Source organism: Telmatherina bonti, assembly GCF_933228915.1.
Source record: "Telmatherina bonti genome assembly, chromosome: 14".
In the NCBI taxonomy this organism is placed as follows: Eukaryota; Metazoa; Chordata; class Actinopteri; order Atheriniformes; family Telmatherinidae; genus Telmatherina; species Telmatherina bonti.
Genome location: NC_136612.1, coordinates 7,918,768 through 7,936,065, shown reverse-complemented (window position 1 = coordinate 7,936,065; position 17,298 = coordinate 7,918,768). Strand labels below are relative to the sequence as shown.

At 45.9% G+C, this 17,298-nt stretch overlaps 1 protein-coding gene across 1 annotated transcript in view; it reads right to left on the bottom strand.

Moving 5' to 3' along the window:
- LOC306765248 (uncharacterized protein) overlaps positions 1–17,298 on the bottom strand; it is a gene marked incomplete at its 5' end in the record, with an annotated part of 107,413 nt that overhangs the window by 9,314 nt on the left and 80,801 nt on the right. Inside the window, 2 exons of the mRNA XM_079252652.1 lie at positions 1,415–1,661; positions 9,716–9,898. Coding sequence (XP_079108778.1) covers positions 1,415–1,661; positions 9,716–9,898 — 430 coding nt within the window. The remainder of the gene's footprint in view (positions 1–1,414; positions 1,662–9,715; positions 9,899–17,298) is intronic.

The following is a 17,298-nucleotide window of genomic DNA, read 5'->3' as shown; positions in this document are numbered from 1 at the left end:
AGCGGCGCCATGGTGCGAGGGCCTATATCACCGCTTGCGGTTTTAATTATTATTATTACCTTATTTATTAACTATCTTAGTTACAATTATCTTTTTTTTTTAAACAACAATGCGCGTCCCGGTGTTCTCGACTCGGTGTCTTGCTTTATAACCGTCAAATGCACAGTTCTGAGTTGTTTAATCTGCTTATACCGCGGTCCCACACAGGAAACATTTTATAACAAATTTGTATTTCTTTTTTACAACACTCGCTAAATATGTTGGCCTCGATGTTAGGGCTGCTCGATTATGGCAAAAAAAAAAAAAAAATCACGATTATTTTGACGGAAATTGCTATCTCGATTATTTAACAAAATTATCCTTTTCTCTTTAACATGTTTTTTTTTTAAACATTAAACCATGACTTTTAAAAAAATGTCTTTAGGTTTCCACATATTTTAGAAATCAAACAAATAACATGAAGCTTTGTCTTGACAAAGTGCAAATACTGATGTAAACTGAATAGACAAAGTAAGGATTAAACAACGCTGCGCGTCGTGGTGTTCCTGACTTGGCATAGGGCATTATAACTGTCTAACAGTTACGAGTTGTTTAATCCGTTTATGCCATGGTCCCACACAGTAAACATTTTATAACAAATTTGTATTTCTTTTCTACAACATTTGCTAAAGTATAGGAACTATTTTACGTTGGCCTCGATACACATTTTATGCCAAACGACCACTGTCAGGCTACAGCGCGTTTCTTTCATTCACCTGTTAAAACACAGCTGATCTGAACCAGTTGATAATGGTGTTGCTATGGTAACGCCCCGTAATGGAGGGATATTAAAGTGTTTAACTCACAGGACTACATGTGCGTTTATACGAAAATAATGCAGCCAGTTGTCACTGACAACGGTATAAACTATGTTTAGGTGAACTTCCACAACCTACTGCAGTTATTCTACATTGACCTGCAGCCGGAGCCGACTGAGACTGGCCGCCTGGGAGTGCTTTAGGACGGGAGAGGCTCCCGCTGCTCCTTCCTTACAGTAACTGCAGAACAATATGTGCCTTCAAGTCAGTCGTCAAAACACCAGAAAAGTCTCTAATAACTCCAGTAAAAGTTGCTAGATTTGTCGCTTTTAACAAAAAGAGTCTCCAGATTTAGCGAGAAAGTTGCCAAGTTGGCAACAGTGTCTGAATGAAACCAAAGTGGCTGCGGGAGGAGTTTACAGCACAGCGCTGCAACGCCAGAGACGCTTGATTAGCAGCTGAAGACAGGAGAGGAAACTGCAAAGACAAAAATAATCACACCCTTTTATTATATGATCGTCGAAAATCCAGATTGTAACTGAGATTAAAATCCGATTAATCACCCACCCCTCAGTCTCATCCTGTTTACATGCCGCCACTAGAAACCTTCTACTCACTCTGAGAAGCCTTTCCATTTCAGCAGAAACTCCACCTTTCCTTTCACCACCCGACGCTCCAGGACTTTTTCCACCACATACTCCTCCTCTTCCTCTTCCTCGGGAGCTGCTGCAGGTGCCGGCGCTGCCGCCACCGCCGCCACTGCTGCAGGAGCGGCCTGTTCCGGCTGCGGCTGCTCCTCCTCCTCGGTCTTCTTGCCCTTCTTTCCTGCTACGGTCGCCAGCTTGACGTCTGCAGAGGACACTTCTGGAAGGGCACACAGCCGAAGCAGCATGAGTTGCATTGATGTTAACGAATCAGAAAGCATTTTTAGTTTGACAGCACTTTTCACACAAAGCTTTTCATAACAAAAATAAAAACACTAAACGCACATATAATTCACCCAACCCCCACAGACCAACCCAGAACCCTGTCCCAACCCCCACAGACCAACCCAGTCCCAGTCCCAACCCCCACAGACCAACCCAGAACCCTGTCCCAACCCCCACAGACCAACCCAGTCCCAGTCCCAACCCCCACAGACCAACCCAGAACCCTGTCCCAACCCCCACAGACCAACCCAGTCCCAGTCCCAACCCCCACAGACCAACCCAGAACCCTGTCCCAACCCCCACAGACCAACCCAGAACCCAGTCCCCACAGACCAACCCAGAACCCTGTCCCCACAGACCAACCCAGAACCCTGTCCCAACCCCCACAGACCAACCCAGAACCCAGTCCCCACAGACCAACCCAGAACCCTGTCCCAACCCCCACAGACCAACCCAGAACCCTGTCCCAACCCCCACAGACCAACCCAGAACCCTGTCCCAACCCCCACAGACCAACCCAGAACCCTGTCCCAACCCCCACAGACCAACCCAGAACCCTGTCCCAACCCCCACAGACCAACCCAGAACCCAGTCCCAACCCCCACAGACCAACCCAGAACCCAGTCCCAACCCCCACAGACCAACCCAGAACCCTGTCCCAACCCCCACAGACCAACCCAGAACCCAGTCCCAACCCCCACAGACCAACCCAGAACCCTGTCCCAACCCCCACAGACCAACCCAGAACCCTGTCCCAACCCCCACAGACCAACCCAGAACCCTGTCCCAACCCCCACAGACCAACCCAGAACCCTGTCCCAACCCCCACAGACCAACCCAGAACCCTGTCCCAACCCCCACAGACCAACCCAGAACCCTGTCTCAACCCCCACAGACCAACCCAGAACCCAGTCCCAACCCCCACAGACCAACCCAGTCCCAGTCTGATGAGGACAGACACTAATAAACGCACCAGTGATGGTGGAAAATTATTTAATGGTCAAAGCTGAAAACCCTTCAGACTGAAAGATCAACTTTTTTATTCAATCTGGTTTTTTGTTGGAAAATCAACATTTAACAGAATTAATCAGCTAAATCCAGTTAAAGTGACACCAAACATTCCTGTGAGAAGATGATGTGTATGTTTGTAAAAAAAAGAAAATTGGATTAGTTAATCATCTCAGATGCATTTCTAAAGGATTTATTAAGGTCAGATAACTTTTTCTATCCAAAGTCTCTAGATCAGGGGTCGGCAACCCAAAATGTTGAAAGAGCCGTATTGGACCAAAAAAAAAACCCAAAAACAAATATGTCCGGAGCCGCAAAAAATTAAAAGCCTAATATAAGCCTTATCATAAAGGCAACACATGCTTTATGTATCTATATTAGCTATATTAGCCTACTATCAAAATGACTAAGTTGGCTACAAATACATAATGAGCCTTAATGATAAAATGTTTATTTTCCCCGCGGCACATCCTGTAGAGAATGACGCACCACGTGATTACTCTGTTGTACGATGCCGTCTCATGTTTAACTTCATTACTATATTCATGAGTTATGTTTCGTTGCTTTGATGAAATTAAAAAAATGCAATATAGAAATCCGATTTTTTATGTCATTTTTATTTTGAGGATTCGAAAAAAAAAAACCCAACAAAATGGAACGTGCAATTGCCCCTTATCTGGGCAACAAACAGAGCGCAATAAAACGCAGGCTGCATTTCTAAACAATAAACCAATAAATCAATTTAATAGTTTGATTACTGTGCAAATGCCAAGCAAGTCAGTGCAAGGGTAAAACGCAGCAGCATCCTCTTCTCTTTAGACACGCAACCAACGCAGCTATCCTCCGACCTGAGCACCATTACCAAGTGTCACTCCAGATATATACTGACAAAAATCAGAAATCATTTCATAAAAACATCCACTTTGTTACTCAGTCTGTGTCTATGAAGGATGATGTTCTTACCCGTTTTATGTGACTTCTGTTGTCCGACATCACTGGTCAGCTTCTCAACATGTAAGATGTAACTTGTGCTGAATTAATGTCCTTGATTTGCTGATCGGTGATGTTGCCGCCATTTTAATGGTCCTTTCCTTCACTGCCTTAGCGGAGAGGTGCATGTCTTTGATTTTCTGTATTATCTCGGTTTTGTTTTTGAAGTCTGGAAATACATGGACTGATATGTTGATGACTGAGTCCTTCATGTAGTCACCATCTGTGAACGGTTTTCCACGCTTTATTATCTCCCGGGTTGCAACAAAACTTGCAGCAGTAGTGGAGTTTGGAGATGCAATCCACTTAAATCTATTTTTGCGCTTCGCGCTTCTCTGATTTCTCCAGAAGTAATGCAATCGCACTTTTTGTGTCACTCCCAACTGGGTACTGACTGCAAATGTAGCATGCTTTCCCTGGAAATGTCTTTCCACATTACTCTTTTTGTTATTTGACAACTTCTCGCTACAGAGCAAACATTCAGGCAATCCTTCCGCATTGGCAATGTATGCAAATGATTCGGTCCAAGAAACGTTGGATTCTCTGTTCTCCTCGGTTATTTTTCTCTTTTTCCCTTTGGGATCCATGTCCCATCACACAGCCCCGGTTTGTTTACAACGCCACCTGCCTCCTCCCGCCCTGCTGATACGCTATGTGTGTTGCAGGCTATGACACAAATCTTCCTTGACAGAAATGTTGAAATTTAATATTCCTTCTACACATTTTTACAGCACTGGAAAACATTAAGAATGTTTGTATCATGTTTGTCCTCCTACAGAACCAGATCAAAACAAAAATATATATCTTTTTACATTTAAAAAAAAATAAAAATTTTTGAACAAGTTCCAGGGAGCCACTAGGGCAGCGCCAAAGAGCCGCATGTGGCTCTAGAGCCGCGGGTTGCCGACCCCTGCTCTAGATGGTAAACCCACAATGATCCATGATAACACCATCTATTTTCACCTGGACACGATGAAGACACTTCCTGTCAGACTTTCCACCAATCAGAGAGCTTAAGCTGACAGCAATGTCCAATCAGGAGCAGCCAAAGATCAACAAATGATGAGAAAAGCAGAAAAAAATTTATCCTCTATGGCTGGAATAAAGCCAAGAAGACGTTTGGGATGCAGCTGAGGAGAAGGTGCTTTCGTGAGGACAGCAGGTAGATAGTAGCAGGAAGAAGTTTGGAAACATGGAAACAGTGCGTGTTGTGTGTTTGTTTCAGTACCAACAAGTTTGAAGTTTGATGCCCTTTTGCTAATTTCAGAGGTGTCCCACAGGGATCTGTACTTGGCCCACTTCTTGTTCTCTAAGAACACATCCACATCAGCCTTTTTGATCCAGATCCGAGTCCGTTTGCTCGGAAAGTCCGCTTCATTTGGGGAAATGTAATAGCGCCAAACTAATTCTGGTTCGGTTCAAAGAAGTGGACTCGAGCTGCCTACAAACGCAGGTCTCAGCCCGGTGAATCCATAGCGATGGCATTAACAGTCCTCTACCTCATCTGGTGTTCATACTGTGTCCATTGTTGCAGTGGATTTCTGCAGTATACTTGCATAAGACACAATAACAACCCAAAACAGCCATAGTTTTGTCTCCATGTTTAACTCGCAGGTGGAGGAAACAGTTTTCTTCTTCACGCAGGTATTGTCTTCTCTTTAGCTAAATACTAGTGCAGCGCCACCTCTGGTGGGAATGGGGAGATATTATTCTAATGGTTTGGCTGGTTTGATCAAAGTGCAGCGTGAACACGATCTCTGTCCGCATGGATACACCCCCCTACAGCTAAGCCGAGTCCCCAATCGGACAGAGTCTAGCAGACTATTGTGATGTGAATGCACCCTTACATGAGTGATATCCTGATGTTGTGATGCGGCATTGTATGTATTAACAAAAACGTTTCTGCAAACTCAAGTCTCACATTTACCAAAAACTGACAGAACATTCTGTAAATAAAAAGTGTAAATAAGAAAGTAATTTCTTTTGTGTTTGTTATGCCATATTTTTTCTCCTGGAAAGCAAGGTAATGAAAAAAGGCTTGTTTCAAAGTTCTGTTAGTAGTAAATTCTGCTTTGTTTTCCATCTAGTTGGCTTTTATGCTGCTATATCTGTTAATGGATTTATTTTACATAATTTTAGTTTTACAATCTGACAGCCGAGGCAGAAAACATCACATCCGCATGCTGACTGGAAATAAAAACTTCAGTCCTGAAGATGTTACTGTCTTCAGCTGACATCTCAACAAGATGGTTTTGTTTTTTCTTTTAATTAAAGAAATTTTGAGATCGCCTGATTTTGATTTTGTCCGTTTCAAACGTGAGAGAATGATGTTCAGATGAGAAAAGTCTTGATCACTGCTGATCTGTGTGTTATTTCTACAAACTTCTGTTAGTAATGAAAACATCATGTCTGCATGTTGATGGTTGGGCTTCTAGAGTATTTTTATGTTGGCGGCCAGGGCACACGATGTAGTGGTCTGTGGCCCAGCCCCCAACGCACGCAGCTCCTCTCCGTCCCTGCAGAGTTGGAGCTGCCCAACCATCATGCTGTCGGTGCTCTGACACCGCAACAACGCGGTTCTAGGTTTGGTTCTGGTTCCGAACCGCTACTGCACCACCTGATCGTGCACGTGATCATCATCCCAGTCTCCTTCCCAGAAACAAAACTAAACCTGTATGCAGGTCCAATCCGAGTCTCCTTCCCAGAAACCAACTAAACCAGTATGCAGGTCCAATCCCAGAAACCAACTAAACCAGCATGCAGGTCCAATCCCAGAAACCAACTAAACCAGCATGCAGGTCCAATCCCAGTAACCAACTAAACCAGCATGCAGGTCCAATCCAAATCTCCTTCCCAGAAACCAACTAAACCAACTTGCAGGTCCAATCCCAATCTCCTTCCCAGAAACCAACTAAACCAGCATGCAGGTCCAATCCCAGTCTCCTTCCCAGAAACCAGCTTGCAGGTCCAATCCCAGAAACCAACTAAACCAGCTTGCAGGTCCAATCCCAGTCTCCTTCCCAGAAACCAACTAAACCAGCATGCAGGTCCAATCCCAGTCTCCTTCCCAGAAACCAACTAAACCAGCATGCAGGTCCAATCCCAATCTCCTTCCCAGAAACCAACTAAACCAGCTTGCAGGTCCAATCCCAGAAACCAACTAAACCAGCTTGCAGGTCCAATCCCAGTCTCCTTCCCAGAAACCAACAAAACCAGCTTGCAGGTCCAATCCCAGAAACCAACTAAACCAGCTTGCAGGTCCAATCCCAATCTCCTTCCCAGAAACCAAGTAAACCAGCTTGCAGGTCTAATCCCAGAAACCAACTAAACCAGTTTGCAGGTCCAATCCCAGTCTCCTTCCCAGAAACCAAGTAAACCAGCTTGCAGGTCCAATCCCAATCTCCTTCCCAGAAACCAAGTAAACCAGCATGCAGGTCCAATCCCAATCTCCTTCCCAGAAACCAACTAAACCAGCATGCAGGTCCAATCCCAATCTCCTTCCCAGAAACCAACTAAACCAGCTTGCAGGTCCAATCCCAATCTCCTTCCCAGAAACCAAGTGAACCAGCATGCAGGTCCAATCCCAATCTCCTTCCCAGAAACCAACTAAACAAGCATGCAGGTCCAATCCCAGTCTCCTTCCCAGAAACCAACTAAACCAGCTTGCAGGTCCAATCCCAGTCTCCTTCCCAGAAACCAACTAAACCAGCATGCAGGTCCAATCCCAATCTCCTTCCCAGAAACCAACTAAACCAGCTTGCAGGTCCAATCCCAGTCTCCTTCCCAGAAACCAACTAAACCAGCTTGCAGGTCCAATCCCAGAAACCAACTAAACCAGCATGCAGGTCCAATCCCAATCTCCTTCCCAGAAACCAACTAAACCAGCATGCAGGTCCAATCCCAGAAACCAACTAAACCAGCATGCAGGTCCAATCCCAATCTCCTTCCCAGAAACCAACTAAACCAGCATGCAGGTCCAATCCCAGAAACCAACTAAACCAGCTTGCAGGTCCAATCCCAATCTCCTTCCCAGAAACCAACTAAACCAGCATGCAGGTCCAATCCCAGAAACCAACTAAACCAGCATGTAGGTCCAATCCCAGAAACCAACTAAACCAGTTTGCAGGTCCAATCCCAATCTCCTTCCCAGAAACCAAGTAAACCAGCTTGCAGGTCCAATCCCAATCTCCTTCCCAGAAACCAACTAAACCAGCATGCAGGTCCAATCCCAATCTCTTTCCCAGAAAGCAACTAAACCAGCATGCAGGTCCAATCCCAGTAACCAACTAAACCAGCATGCAGGTCCAATCCCAATCTCCTTCCCAGAAACCAACTAAACCAGCTTGCAGGTCCAATCCCAGAAACCAACTAAACCAGCTTGCAGGTCCAATCCCAGTCTCCTTCCCAGAAACCAACTAAACCAGCATGCAGGTCCAATCCCAATCTATTTCCCAGAAAGCAACTAAACCAGCATGCAGGTCCAATCCCAGTAACCAACTAAACCAGCATGCAGGTCCAATCCCAATCTCCTTCCCAGAAACCAACTAAACCAGCTTGCAGGTCCAATCCCAGAAACCAACTAAACCAGCTTGCAGGTCCAATCCCAGTCTCCTTCCCAGTAACCAACTAAACCAGCATGCAGGTCCAATCCCAGTCTCCTTCCCAGAAACCAACTAAACCAGCATCCAGGTCCAATCCCAATCTCCTTCCCAGAAACCAACTAAACTAGCATGCAGGTCCAATCCCAATCTCCTTCCCAGAAACCAACTAAACCAGCTTGCAGGTCCAATCCCAGAAACCAACTAAACCAGCTTGCAGGTCCAATCCCAATCTCCTTCCCAGAAACCAACTAAACCAGCATGCAGGTCCAATCCCAGTCTCCTTCCCAGAAACCAAGTAAACCAGCATGCAGGTCCAATCCCAGAAACCAACTAAACCAGTTTGCAGGTCCAATCCCAGTCTCCTTCCCAGAAACCAAGTAAACCAGCTTGCAGGTCCAATCCCAATCTCCTTCCCAGAAACCAACTAAACCAGCATGCAGGTCCAATCCCAATCTCCTTCCCAGAAACCAACTAAACCAGCATGCAGGTCCAATCCCAGTAACCAACTAAACCAGCTTGCAGGTCCAATCCCAGTCTCCTTTCCAGAAACCAAGTAAACCAGCTTGCAGGTCCAATCCCAATTTCCTTCCCAGAAACCAACTAAACCAGCATGCAGGTCCAATCCCAGTCTCCTTCCCAGAAACCAACTAAACCAGCATGCAGGTCCAATCCCAATCTCCTTCCCAGAAAGCAACTAAACCAGCATGTAGGTCCAATCCCAATCTCCTTCCCAGAAACCAACTAAACCAGCTTGCAGGTCCAATCCCAGTCTCCTTCCCAGAAACCAACTAAACCAGCATGTAGGTCCAATCCCAATCTCCTTCCCAGAAACCAACTAAACCAGCTTGCAGGTCCAATCCCAATCTCCTTCCCAGAAACCAACTAAACCAGCATGCAGGTCCAATCCCAATTTCCTTCCCAGAAACCAACTAAACCAGCATGCAGGTCCAATCCCAGTAACCAACTAAACCAGCATGTAGGTCCAATCCCAATTTCCTTCCCAGAAACCAACTAAACCAGCATGCAGGTCCAATCCCAATCTCCTTCCCAGAAACCAACTAAACCAGCATGCAAGTCCAATCCCAGTCTCCTTCCCAGCATGGGGAAACTGCTCCCCATCATGCCCTCCCTCCCCTCCCCCGCGCGCTGCATTAGCTCAGCTTTACGAGCCCAAAACGGGACAAATTCCACCACAGATCCGGTAATTCTGGCTTTTATCTGAGCGGAACACGGAGTACTGGAACGACCCGGACCACTCGCGCGCAGACGGACCAGGTGTCTCGTGCCTGGACCGGACCAGTCGCGCGCAGACGATGTCTCGTGCCTGGATCCAGAGGGCAACATGGCCGGCGTGTTTTCTCTCGCCATGCTCGCGCAGATGCAGCCTTACCTTCACAGAGAAACGTTCGCAGCTGTGCAAACTTAACGGGAGGCCCGGGTGGAGACGGTGGGACCGAATCGGACCGGCGGCGACAGGGGATCCGGAGCTCCGCGGGATCTTTGACGGTGCGAGGCAGCGCGCGCGGACACACAAAAGCGTCGTTAACACAATCACCCCGTTCTGCCCGCCAACAGCACCGCCGGATGTGACGTCAGCGGGCCTGGGCTCTCGGCTCCTCTTACAGGGCTGCTGTTTCTGCCCCAAACTTCACATTAAACTCGTTTTTATGACCACAAACGAAGAGTACATGTATATCACAGCACATTTATAATGAAAAATTAACAAATAAAGTGTTTGAAAGGCACGCTGTGTTTGCCGCCTTCTGCTCTGCGTCACAGTGATTCAATTCAATTCAATTCAACTTTATTTATATAGCGTCAAATCACGGCAATGCCAACTCAAGACGCTTTACAGACAGAGAAATAAACATAATGAAAGCCAGGTCATAACAGCCTATATAAGGAAACCAACTTCTGCTAATTGTGTCTGTGGTAAAAACATTTTAAATGCATTTTAGAGCATTTTGTAAAATTTATTTTGCCATTTAAATGTTTAATTAGTAAATTGCTGCAGATGTTAACTTTATTCTCCCAGCCTGCAGAACCAGCAGCTGATGCTCATGTTAGGATAGAACAGACAGTATATTCTGTGCTAGGGCAGAGTCAGCCCTCTAGTATGACAAATGCAAGACAAGGACCTTTTATATGATTTATTAACACATTTATTTTATATAATAAGTTCGTAACTAAACCTATGGTGAGACCTCTTTTCAACCCCAGCAATAGGGATGCATACATCTCTTGGTGGAGAACAGAAGCTGTTTGCTGACAGCTGATCTGTCTAAAATCCCACCAACATGATAAAAACAAATCAAACATTGAAAGGTATTTCACATCAGTAAATTTTTTATATGTACTTTGAATTCATGACTAAAATGGAAAAGAACGGTTGACAAATTTATTTAAATAAAGAAGGAAACACATGCCGGGTACCCTCATCCAGCACACGTGCCACAGACTGCACTACGGCGCTTCATGCATGTTCTTGTAGTTTTGTTTGTGTTACGTTTATGGTGCAATGTTCTGTCTGTGTTTTTATGGTGCAAGAGCCTGGTTGCCCAGCAACGCTGATGCTAAAACATGGCTAGTCAAAAATCACAAAAATTGTCATTTTAGGAAAAGTCATGAAGTTTGAGTTGAATAGATTTAAATTTAGCAGTTACATGAGAGTGAAAATGCAAAGGAAGTAAAAAAAACTTTATCTTGATAAATGAAAAAAAAAAAACCCAATGCATTAACCTATACTTATCTCTCCAAAATGAAAATGAGAAGAAAAACAGAAAACTGACACTTGAGAGCTTATTTCTGCTGTATTCTTTGTTCATTTCTCACAGGTATTTGAAGCAAGACTGTCCCAGAAACTTGCAACAATTGCAAAGCTGGTCCTGATGCCGCCCTCCAACGCTGATACGTCTTTTCAGTGGTGGGACTTAACATGACCAAGACCAAGAACAGCTTGGCCCTGAACAGAACCTTGTCTTCAATAATGACTATTAAAATGCAAAGTGCATTTTATACACACACATATTTTATATATATATATATATATATATATATATATATATATATATATATATATATATATATATATATATATATATATATATATATATTTGGGTTGTCTTCAGAAAATCTCACTCCAAGGTATTTTGGAAAGTTGGCAGCCCTGACTTTTAACAGGATGGAAACCTCTGGCAGAACCCGGCTCAAGGACAGGCAGTCATCTGCCTCTGCTGTGTGGGGGGAAGAGGACAGAAAGGCAACAGACAACAGGAACTGCTACTCCCGGCCAGGGAGACCTGCTGGGGGGGCGGGGGTAAAAGAGAGAGATAAAGAGAAAGAAGCTCAGTGTATCAGGAAATGTCCCTCAGCAGTCTAAACCTATAGCAGCATAACTAAGGGATGCTAACCATCCCTAGCTATAGGACTTATCAAAAAGATAAGTCTTCAGCCTAGTCTTAAAGGTGGGGAGGGTGTCTGCTTCCCTAACACTAACTGGGAGCTTATTCCATAAGAGAGGGGCCTGATAACCAAAGGCTCTGCCTCCTGCTCGGCTCTTTGAGACTCTAGGAACCACAAGTATTTAAATGATGGTTCAGTTCTTCCGTTTGGAGGGAAAGTCGACAGTAAAACAGAAGGTCCGGTACATTTGTGACTCCTTCTGTAAGTTCCTGTTCCTTTTTCCACTCAGGAGGAACGTCAGCAAGCTCAAACTTTGTTTTAGCTTCACTGTTTGGTGAGGTGGACTTCGTTATATAGACCATTGCAACATAGAAGAACCGGACTTCATGGTGTCCACCAAACACCAACAGGATGATCCTCAGACCCTCAGCCAGCATCAAACCCCCCACAACCCACCACCATGAAGTGATAAAACTAATCAAGTGAATTGATTGATTGTTTTGTGCTTCCAGTTTTCAAGAATAATTTTCTTTATGATACATAATACATAAAGCAGTCAGGACCATATGTACGGCGTTTAATTCCATATTAATATCACCCAGGTGCAGAGGTGCAGATGAGATTTTTAACTGGGAATCTGCTCAACATGGAGATCAATTAAAACAGTCCCTGATTTGTAAAACCTTTATTCTATTTGTGAAAATGCTGATTATTGAAATCTTCCATGATGTTGCAGAAACTTTACCCAGCCGAGGCTTTTTACTTTTTTCACTGCTTTTGATCCAGAAAAGACGTAAAACCATGAAAAAACAAAACAAACAAACAAAAAAAAAACCATGACAATCTCTGACTAAACTAGACAGAACTTTCTACATAAGACACAAGTTGTGTAAAAAAAAAAATACAAAGATTGTGTAGTGATCATAACACAAGAAAACTGTAAACTGACCAATCAGAGAAGACACATCAGCCACAGTCTCTGCCGGAGTCTCAAAACCCCAGCAGGCCGGTTCAGCTGAGCTGCTGTGGCAGCGGTGCGAGTGTGCTGGTCACTGCCACGTGTGTCTGCAGACCTGGAGACCACAGGCCGCAGTTCTGGACCCCTTACACCAGTGACATTTACTGGATGGGTGTTAAACTGCAGCTGCATTTCTGTACCACACAGTCTTCTGTAGACCCCATGATGTCATGACAGCGTCATCCACTGCTCAACCCTAAAACCTTCTTGTTATTATTTTTCAGACTTTAAACTTTATTTTAAGTTTAAATAAAATAGTTTTATTTTAGTTTTAATGGCATCATATACAATAGATTTAAACATACATTTAATCAAATTTTAATAGAATTATTTGAACATCTGTCATGTTTTAGCAGGAAATCCAAAGAAGTCTTTGTTCATGAGGCCGCGGATCTTTAAAGAGTCTAGTGATGAGAGCAGGGTGCCCGAGTCTGGTCCTGGAAATGTACTATCCTGCAGCTTTTACCAGAAATGTCAAAAGACAACAAGGGTCCAGTGAAAGAAGCGGAAACCTGCCCCCAAGCTTTCTGATTTTAGCCTGAAACATCAACCATACAGCGCTACAGGTCCACAGTACACAGGTCCAGGCCAGCATCTCAAAGGTTTATCTGGAGAACTCCAGTTTCCACCAAGTCCAGTTACTGCCTTGAACAGAGTTCCAATCAGACCTCTGATGGAGTCTTCAAAACCTCCTGAAGTTATAATGCTCAATCAAGATCTGCTCAAAGCTGACAAAACGCTGATGTCATGCCTGATGCAAGACTTCCAGAACCAGACCTACCTCAGACACGGCTCCAACGTCACTAAAGTCCAATTCAATTCATTTCAACTTTATTTGTATAGCGCCACTTCACAACAATCTTTTCTCAGGGCTTTACAGACACACCAGTTCAAGCCAATTCACAAACAGCCGAGCTAATACAAAACCAACTGATTGCATCAATGTTTGTCACCCATGGCAAACAGGTGTCTAGGGAAGGGACCAGACCAAGTATGGCTCACAGACCTCTATGATGACAACAAACATGGGCACATATGTTCCCTTGCCCGGATCACCAGGGCCCCCGTCTGGAGCCAGGTCTGGGGGTGAGGCCTGGAGAAGCACCTGGTGGTCGGGCCTTTGCCCATGGGGCCCAAGCGGGCTCAGCCTGAAAGGGTTACATGGGCCCCACCTTCTGTGGGCTCACCATCTACGGGAGGAGCCATAGGGGTCAGGTGCAATGTGAGCTGGGTGGCAGCAAACGGCGGAGACCCTGGCGGTCCGATTCCCGGCTACAGAAACTGGCTCTAGGGATGTGGAATGTCACCTCTCTGGTGGGGAAGGAGCCTGAGCTTGTGCACGAGGTTGAGCGGTTCCAGCTAGATATAGTTGGACTCACCTCGACGCATGGCGTGGGACTCTGGAGGCAGCTGATACGTACCAACAGGCTAAGCGGCATGCAGCTTCAGCTGTCACCAAGGCAAAAACTTGGGTGTGGGAGGAGTTCGACGAGGCCATGGAGAAAGACTTCCGGATGGATTCGAGGCGATTCTGGTTCACCATCCGGTGGCTCAGGAGGGGGAAGCAGTGCTCCATCAACACTGTGTACAGTGGAGATGGGGAGCTGCTGACCTCAACTTGAGATGTTGTGGGTCGGTGGAGGGAACACTTAGAAGATCTCCTCAATCCTACCAACACGTCTTCCGATGAGGAAGCAGAGCTGGGGGACTCAGGGGTGGACTGTCCTATCTCTGGGGCTGAAGTTGCTGAGGTGGTCAAAAAGCTCCTTGGTGGCAAGGCCCCGGGGGTGGATGAGATCCACCCAGAGTTCCTTAAGGCTGTGGATGCTGTGGGGCTATCCTGGCTGACACGCCTCTGCAGCATCGTATGGACATCAGGGACAGTGCCGCTGGTTTGGCAGACTGGGGTGGTGGTCCGGAGGGTGTGTTCCAATCACAGGGGAATCACACTCCTCAGCCTACCTGGTAAGGTCTATTCAGGGGTCCTGGAGAGGAGGGTCCGCCGGATAGTCGAATCTCAGATTGAGGAGGAGCAGTGTGGTTTTTGTCCTGGTTGCAGAACAGTGGACCAGCTCTATACCCTCTTTAGGGTCCTGGAGGGGGCATGGGAGTTTGCCCAACCAGTCTACATGTGCTTTGTGGACCTGGAGAAGGTGTTCAAACGTGTCCCCCGGTGGCTCCTCTGAGGGGTACTCCGGGAGTATGGGGTACCGGACCTCCTTGTGCGAGCTGTCCGGTCACTGTACAACATGTGCCAGAGCTTGGTTCGATGTTCGCTTGGTCCGGAGGCTGATGGCTGCTGGCAGGAATGATCTTCTGTATCTTTCAGTCTTACATGGGACCTGAAGAAGCCTCTCACTGAACACACTTTGTTGTTTCATCACTGTGTTGTGGAGAGGGTGTGAAGAATCCTCCATCATCTTCATCAGCTTGTGCAGCATTCTTCTTTGGACAATCAGCTCCAGCGGCTCCAGAGTTACTCCAAGCACAGAAGCAGCTTTCTGGATCAGTTTGTTGATTCTCTTCAAGTCTCTGGTTCTGATGCTACTACCCCAGCAGATGCTGCAAAGCTGACTGCACTCTCCACAACAGACTTATAGAAGATATGCAACATCTTGGTGCAGACGTTAAACCATCTCAGCTTCCTTAAGAAGTACAGTCTGCTCTGACCTTTCTTGTAGATGTAGTCAGTGTTGCATTTCCAGTCCAGTTTGTTGTCCAGCTGAACTCCAAGATACTTGTATTCCTCCACCACCTCCACCTCCTCTCCCAGGATGGAAACAGTGCTTTGTTTATTCTTCTTCCTCCTGAAGTCAACAATCATCTCTTTTGTTTTGCTGCTATTTAATATGAGTTGATTGTCACCCCACCATTTAACAAACTGACTGACCAGTTCTCTGTACTCTGCTTCTTGCCCATCCCTGATACACCCCACAACTGCAGAGTCATCAGAGTATTTCTGCAGATGACAGGACTCAGAGTTGTACTGGAAGTCTGAGGTGTACAGAGTGAAGAGGAATGGCCAGAGTACAGTTCCTTGTGGTGCACCAGTGCTGCTGACCTCCATCTCAGACACACAACCTTTCAGTCTCACAAACTGTGGTCTGTTTGTGAGGTAGTCATAGATCCAGGTGGTTGTGGAGGTATCCACCTGGAATTTATGGCGCTGACACCATCTGGACCTGCAGCCTTGTTCTGGTTTGGTTTCTCAAGTTGCTTCTTAACCTGATTGCAGGAGACAAACAAGGTGGAGGTCTCAGGATGTCCTGATGTGGAGGGAGATGAAGCTGTGTTCTGGTCCATGACTGAGCTGCAGGGTGACAGATTGGAGGCGTGACAGGAAAGCAGTGGGCTTATGGAGGGTGTGTGGTCTGTTGGGCTGGAGGTAGGGGGTGAACTGAACCTGTTGAAGAATATGTTCAGCTCATTAGCTCTGTCCAGACCTCCATCAGGCTGGTCCCCCTTTAACTTGAAGCCGGTGATCTTCTTCATTCCAGACCACACATCCTTCACGTTATTCTGCTGGAGCTGACTTTCTAACTTCTTCCTGTAGTCCTCCTTGCACTTCTTAGTTTGTGTTTTAAGTTGTTTTTGTGTTGCCCTCAATAACTCCCTGTCTCCATCCCTGAAGGCTTTCTTTTTGATGTTCAGCAGCTTTTTCAGGTCACTGGTGATCCAGGGTTTGTTACTGGGGAAGCACCTCACTGTTCTTGTTGGGACGATGCTGTCCACACAGAAGTTTATGTAATCTGTCACACACTCAGTCATGGCGTTGATGTCGTCTCCATGAGGTTCACAGAGGACGTTCCAGTCTGTAGCCTCAAAGCCTCCTCTAAGAGCATCTCCAGCTTCAGCAGACCAGATTTTGATAGTCTTTGTGATGACTGGTTGCTGCTGAACGATGGGCTTGTAGGTGGAGGTGAGAAGAACCAGATTATGGTCAGATCTTCCTAAAGGAGGCAGGGCAGAACAACTGTATCCATTATTCATACTTGCATAAAATAAGTCCAAGATCTTATTTTCTCTGGTGGAGCAGCTGACAAACTGCTGGAATGTTGGTAGAGTTGCAGAGAGGGAGACGTTGTTGAAGTCTCCGGAGATCGCCATGAATGAGTTTGGATGCTGTGTTTGTAGCCGAGCAACGACGGAGCTGATGACATCACAGGCTGTGTCTGGTGCGGTACCAGGTATTATATAAACCGCTACCAGAATAACACAGGTAAACTCTCTGGGTTAATAATATGGACGGAAGCTCACAGCTAACAGTTCCATGTCCCTTGTGCATATCTTCTCCTTGACGGTAACATGTCCAGGATGACACCAACGCTGGTTAACCAGCACTGCAATTCCACCACCCTTTAGCTTTCCGCTGTGTTGTCTACTGCGGTCTGCACGGACCGTTTTAAAGCCCGGTACAGACACATTACAGTCAGGGATGTGTTCATGCAGCCATGTCTCGGTGAAGCACATAATACTGCACTCTGTATTCTTTCTGAGACCTTGTTAGCATCTCGAGCTTGTCTGTTTTGTTGGCTAGCGATCTCACATTACCC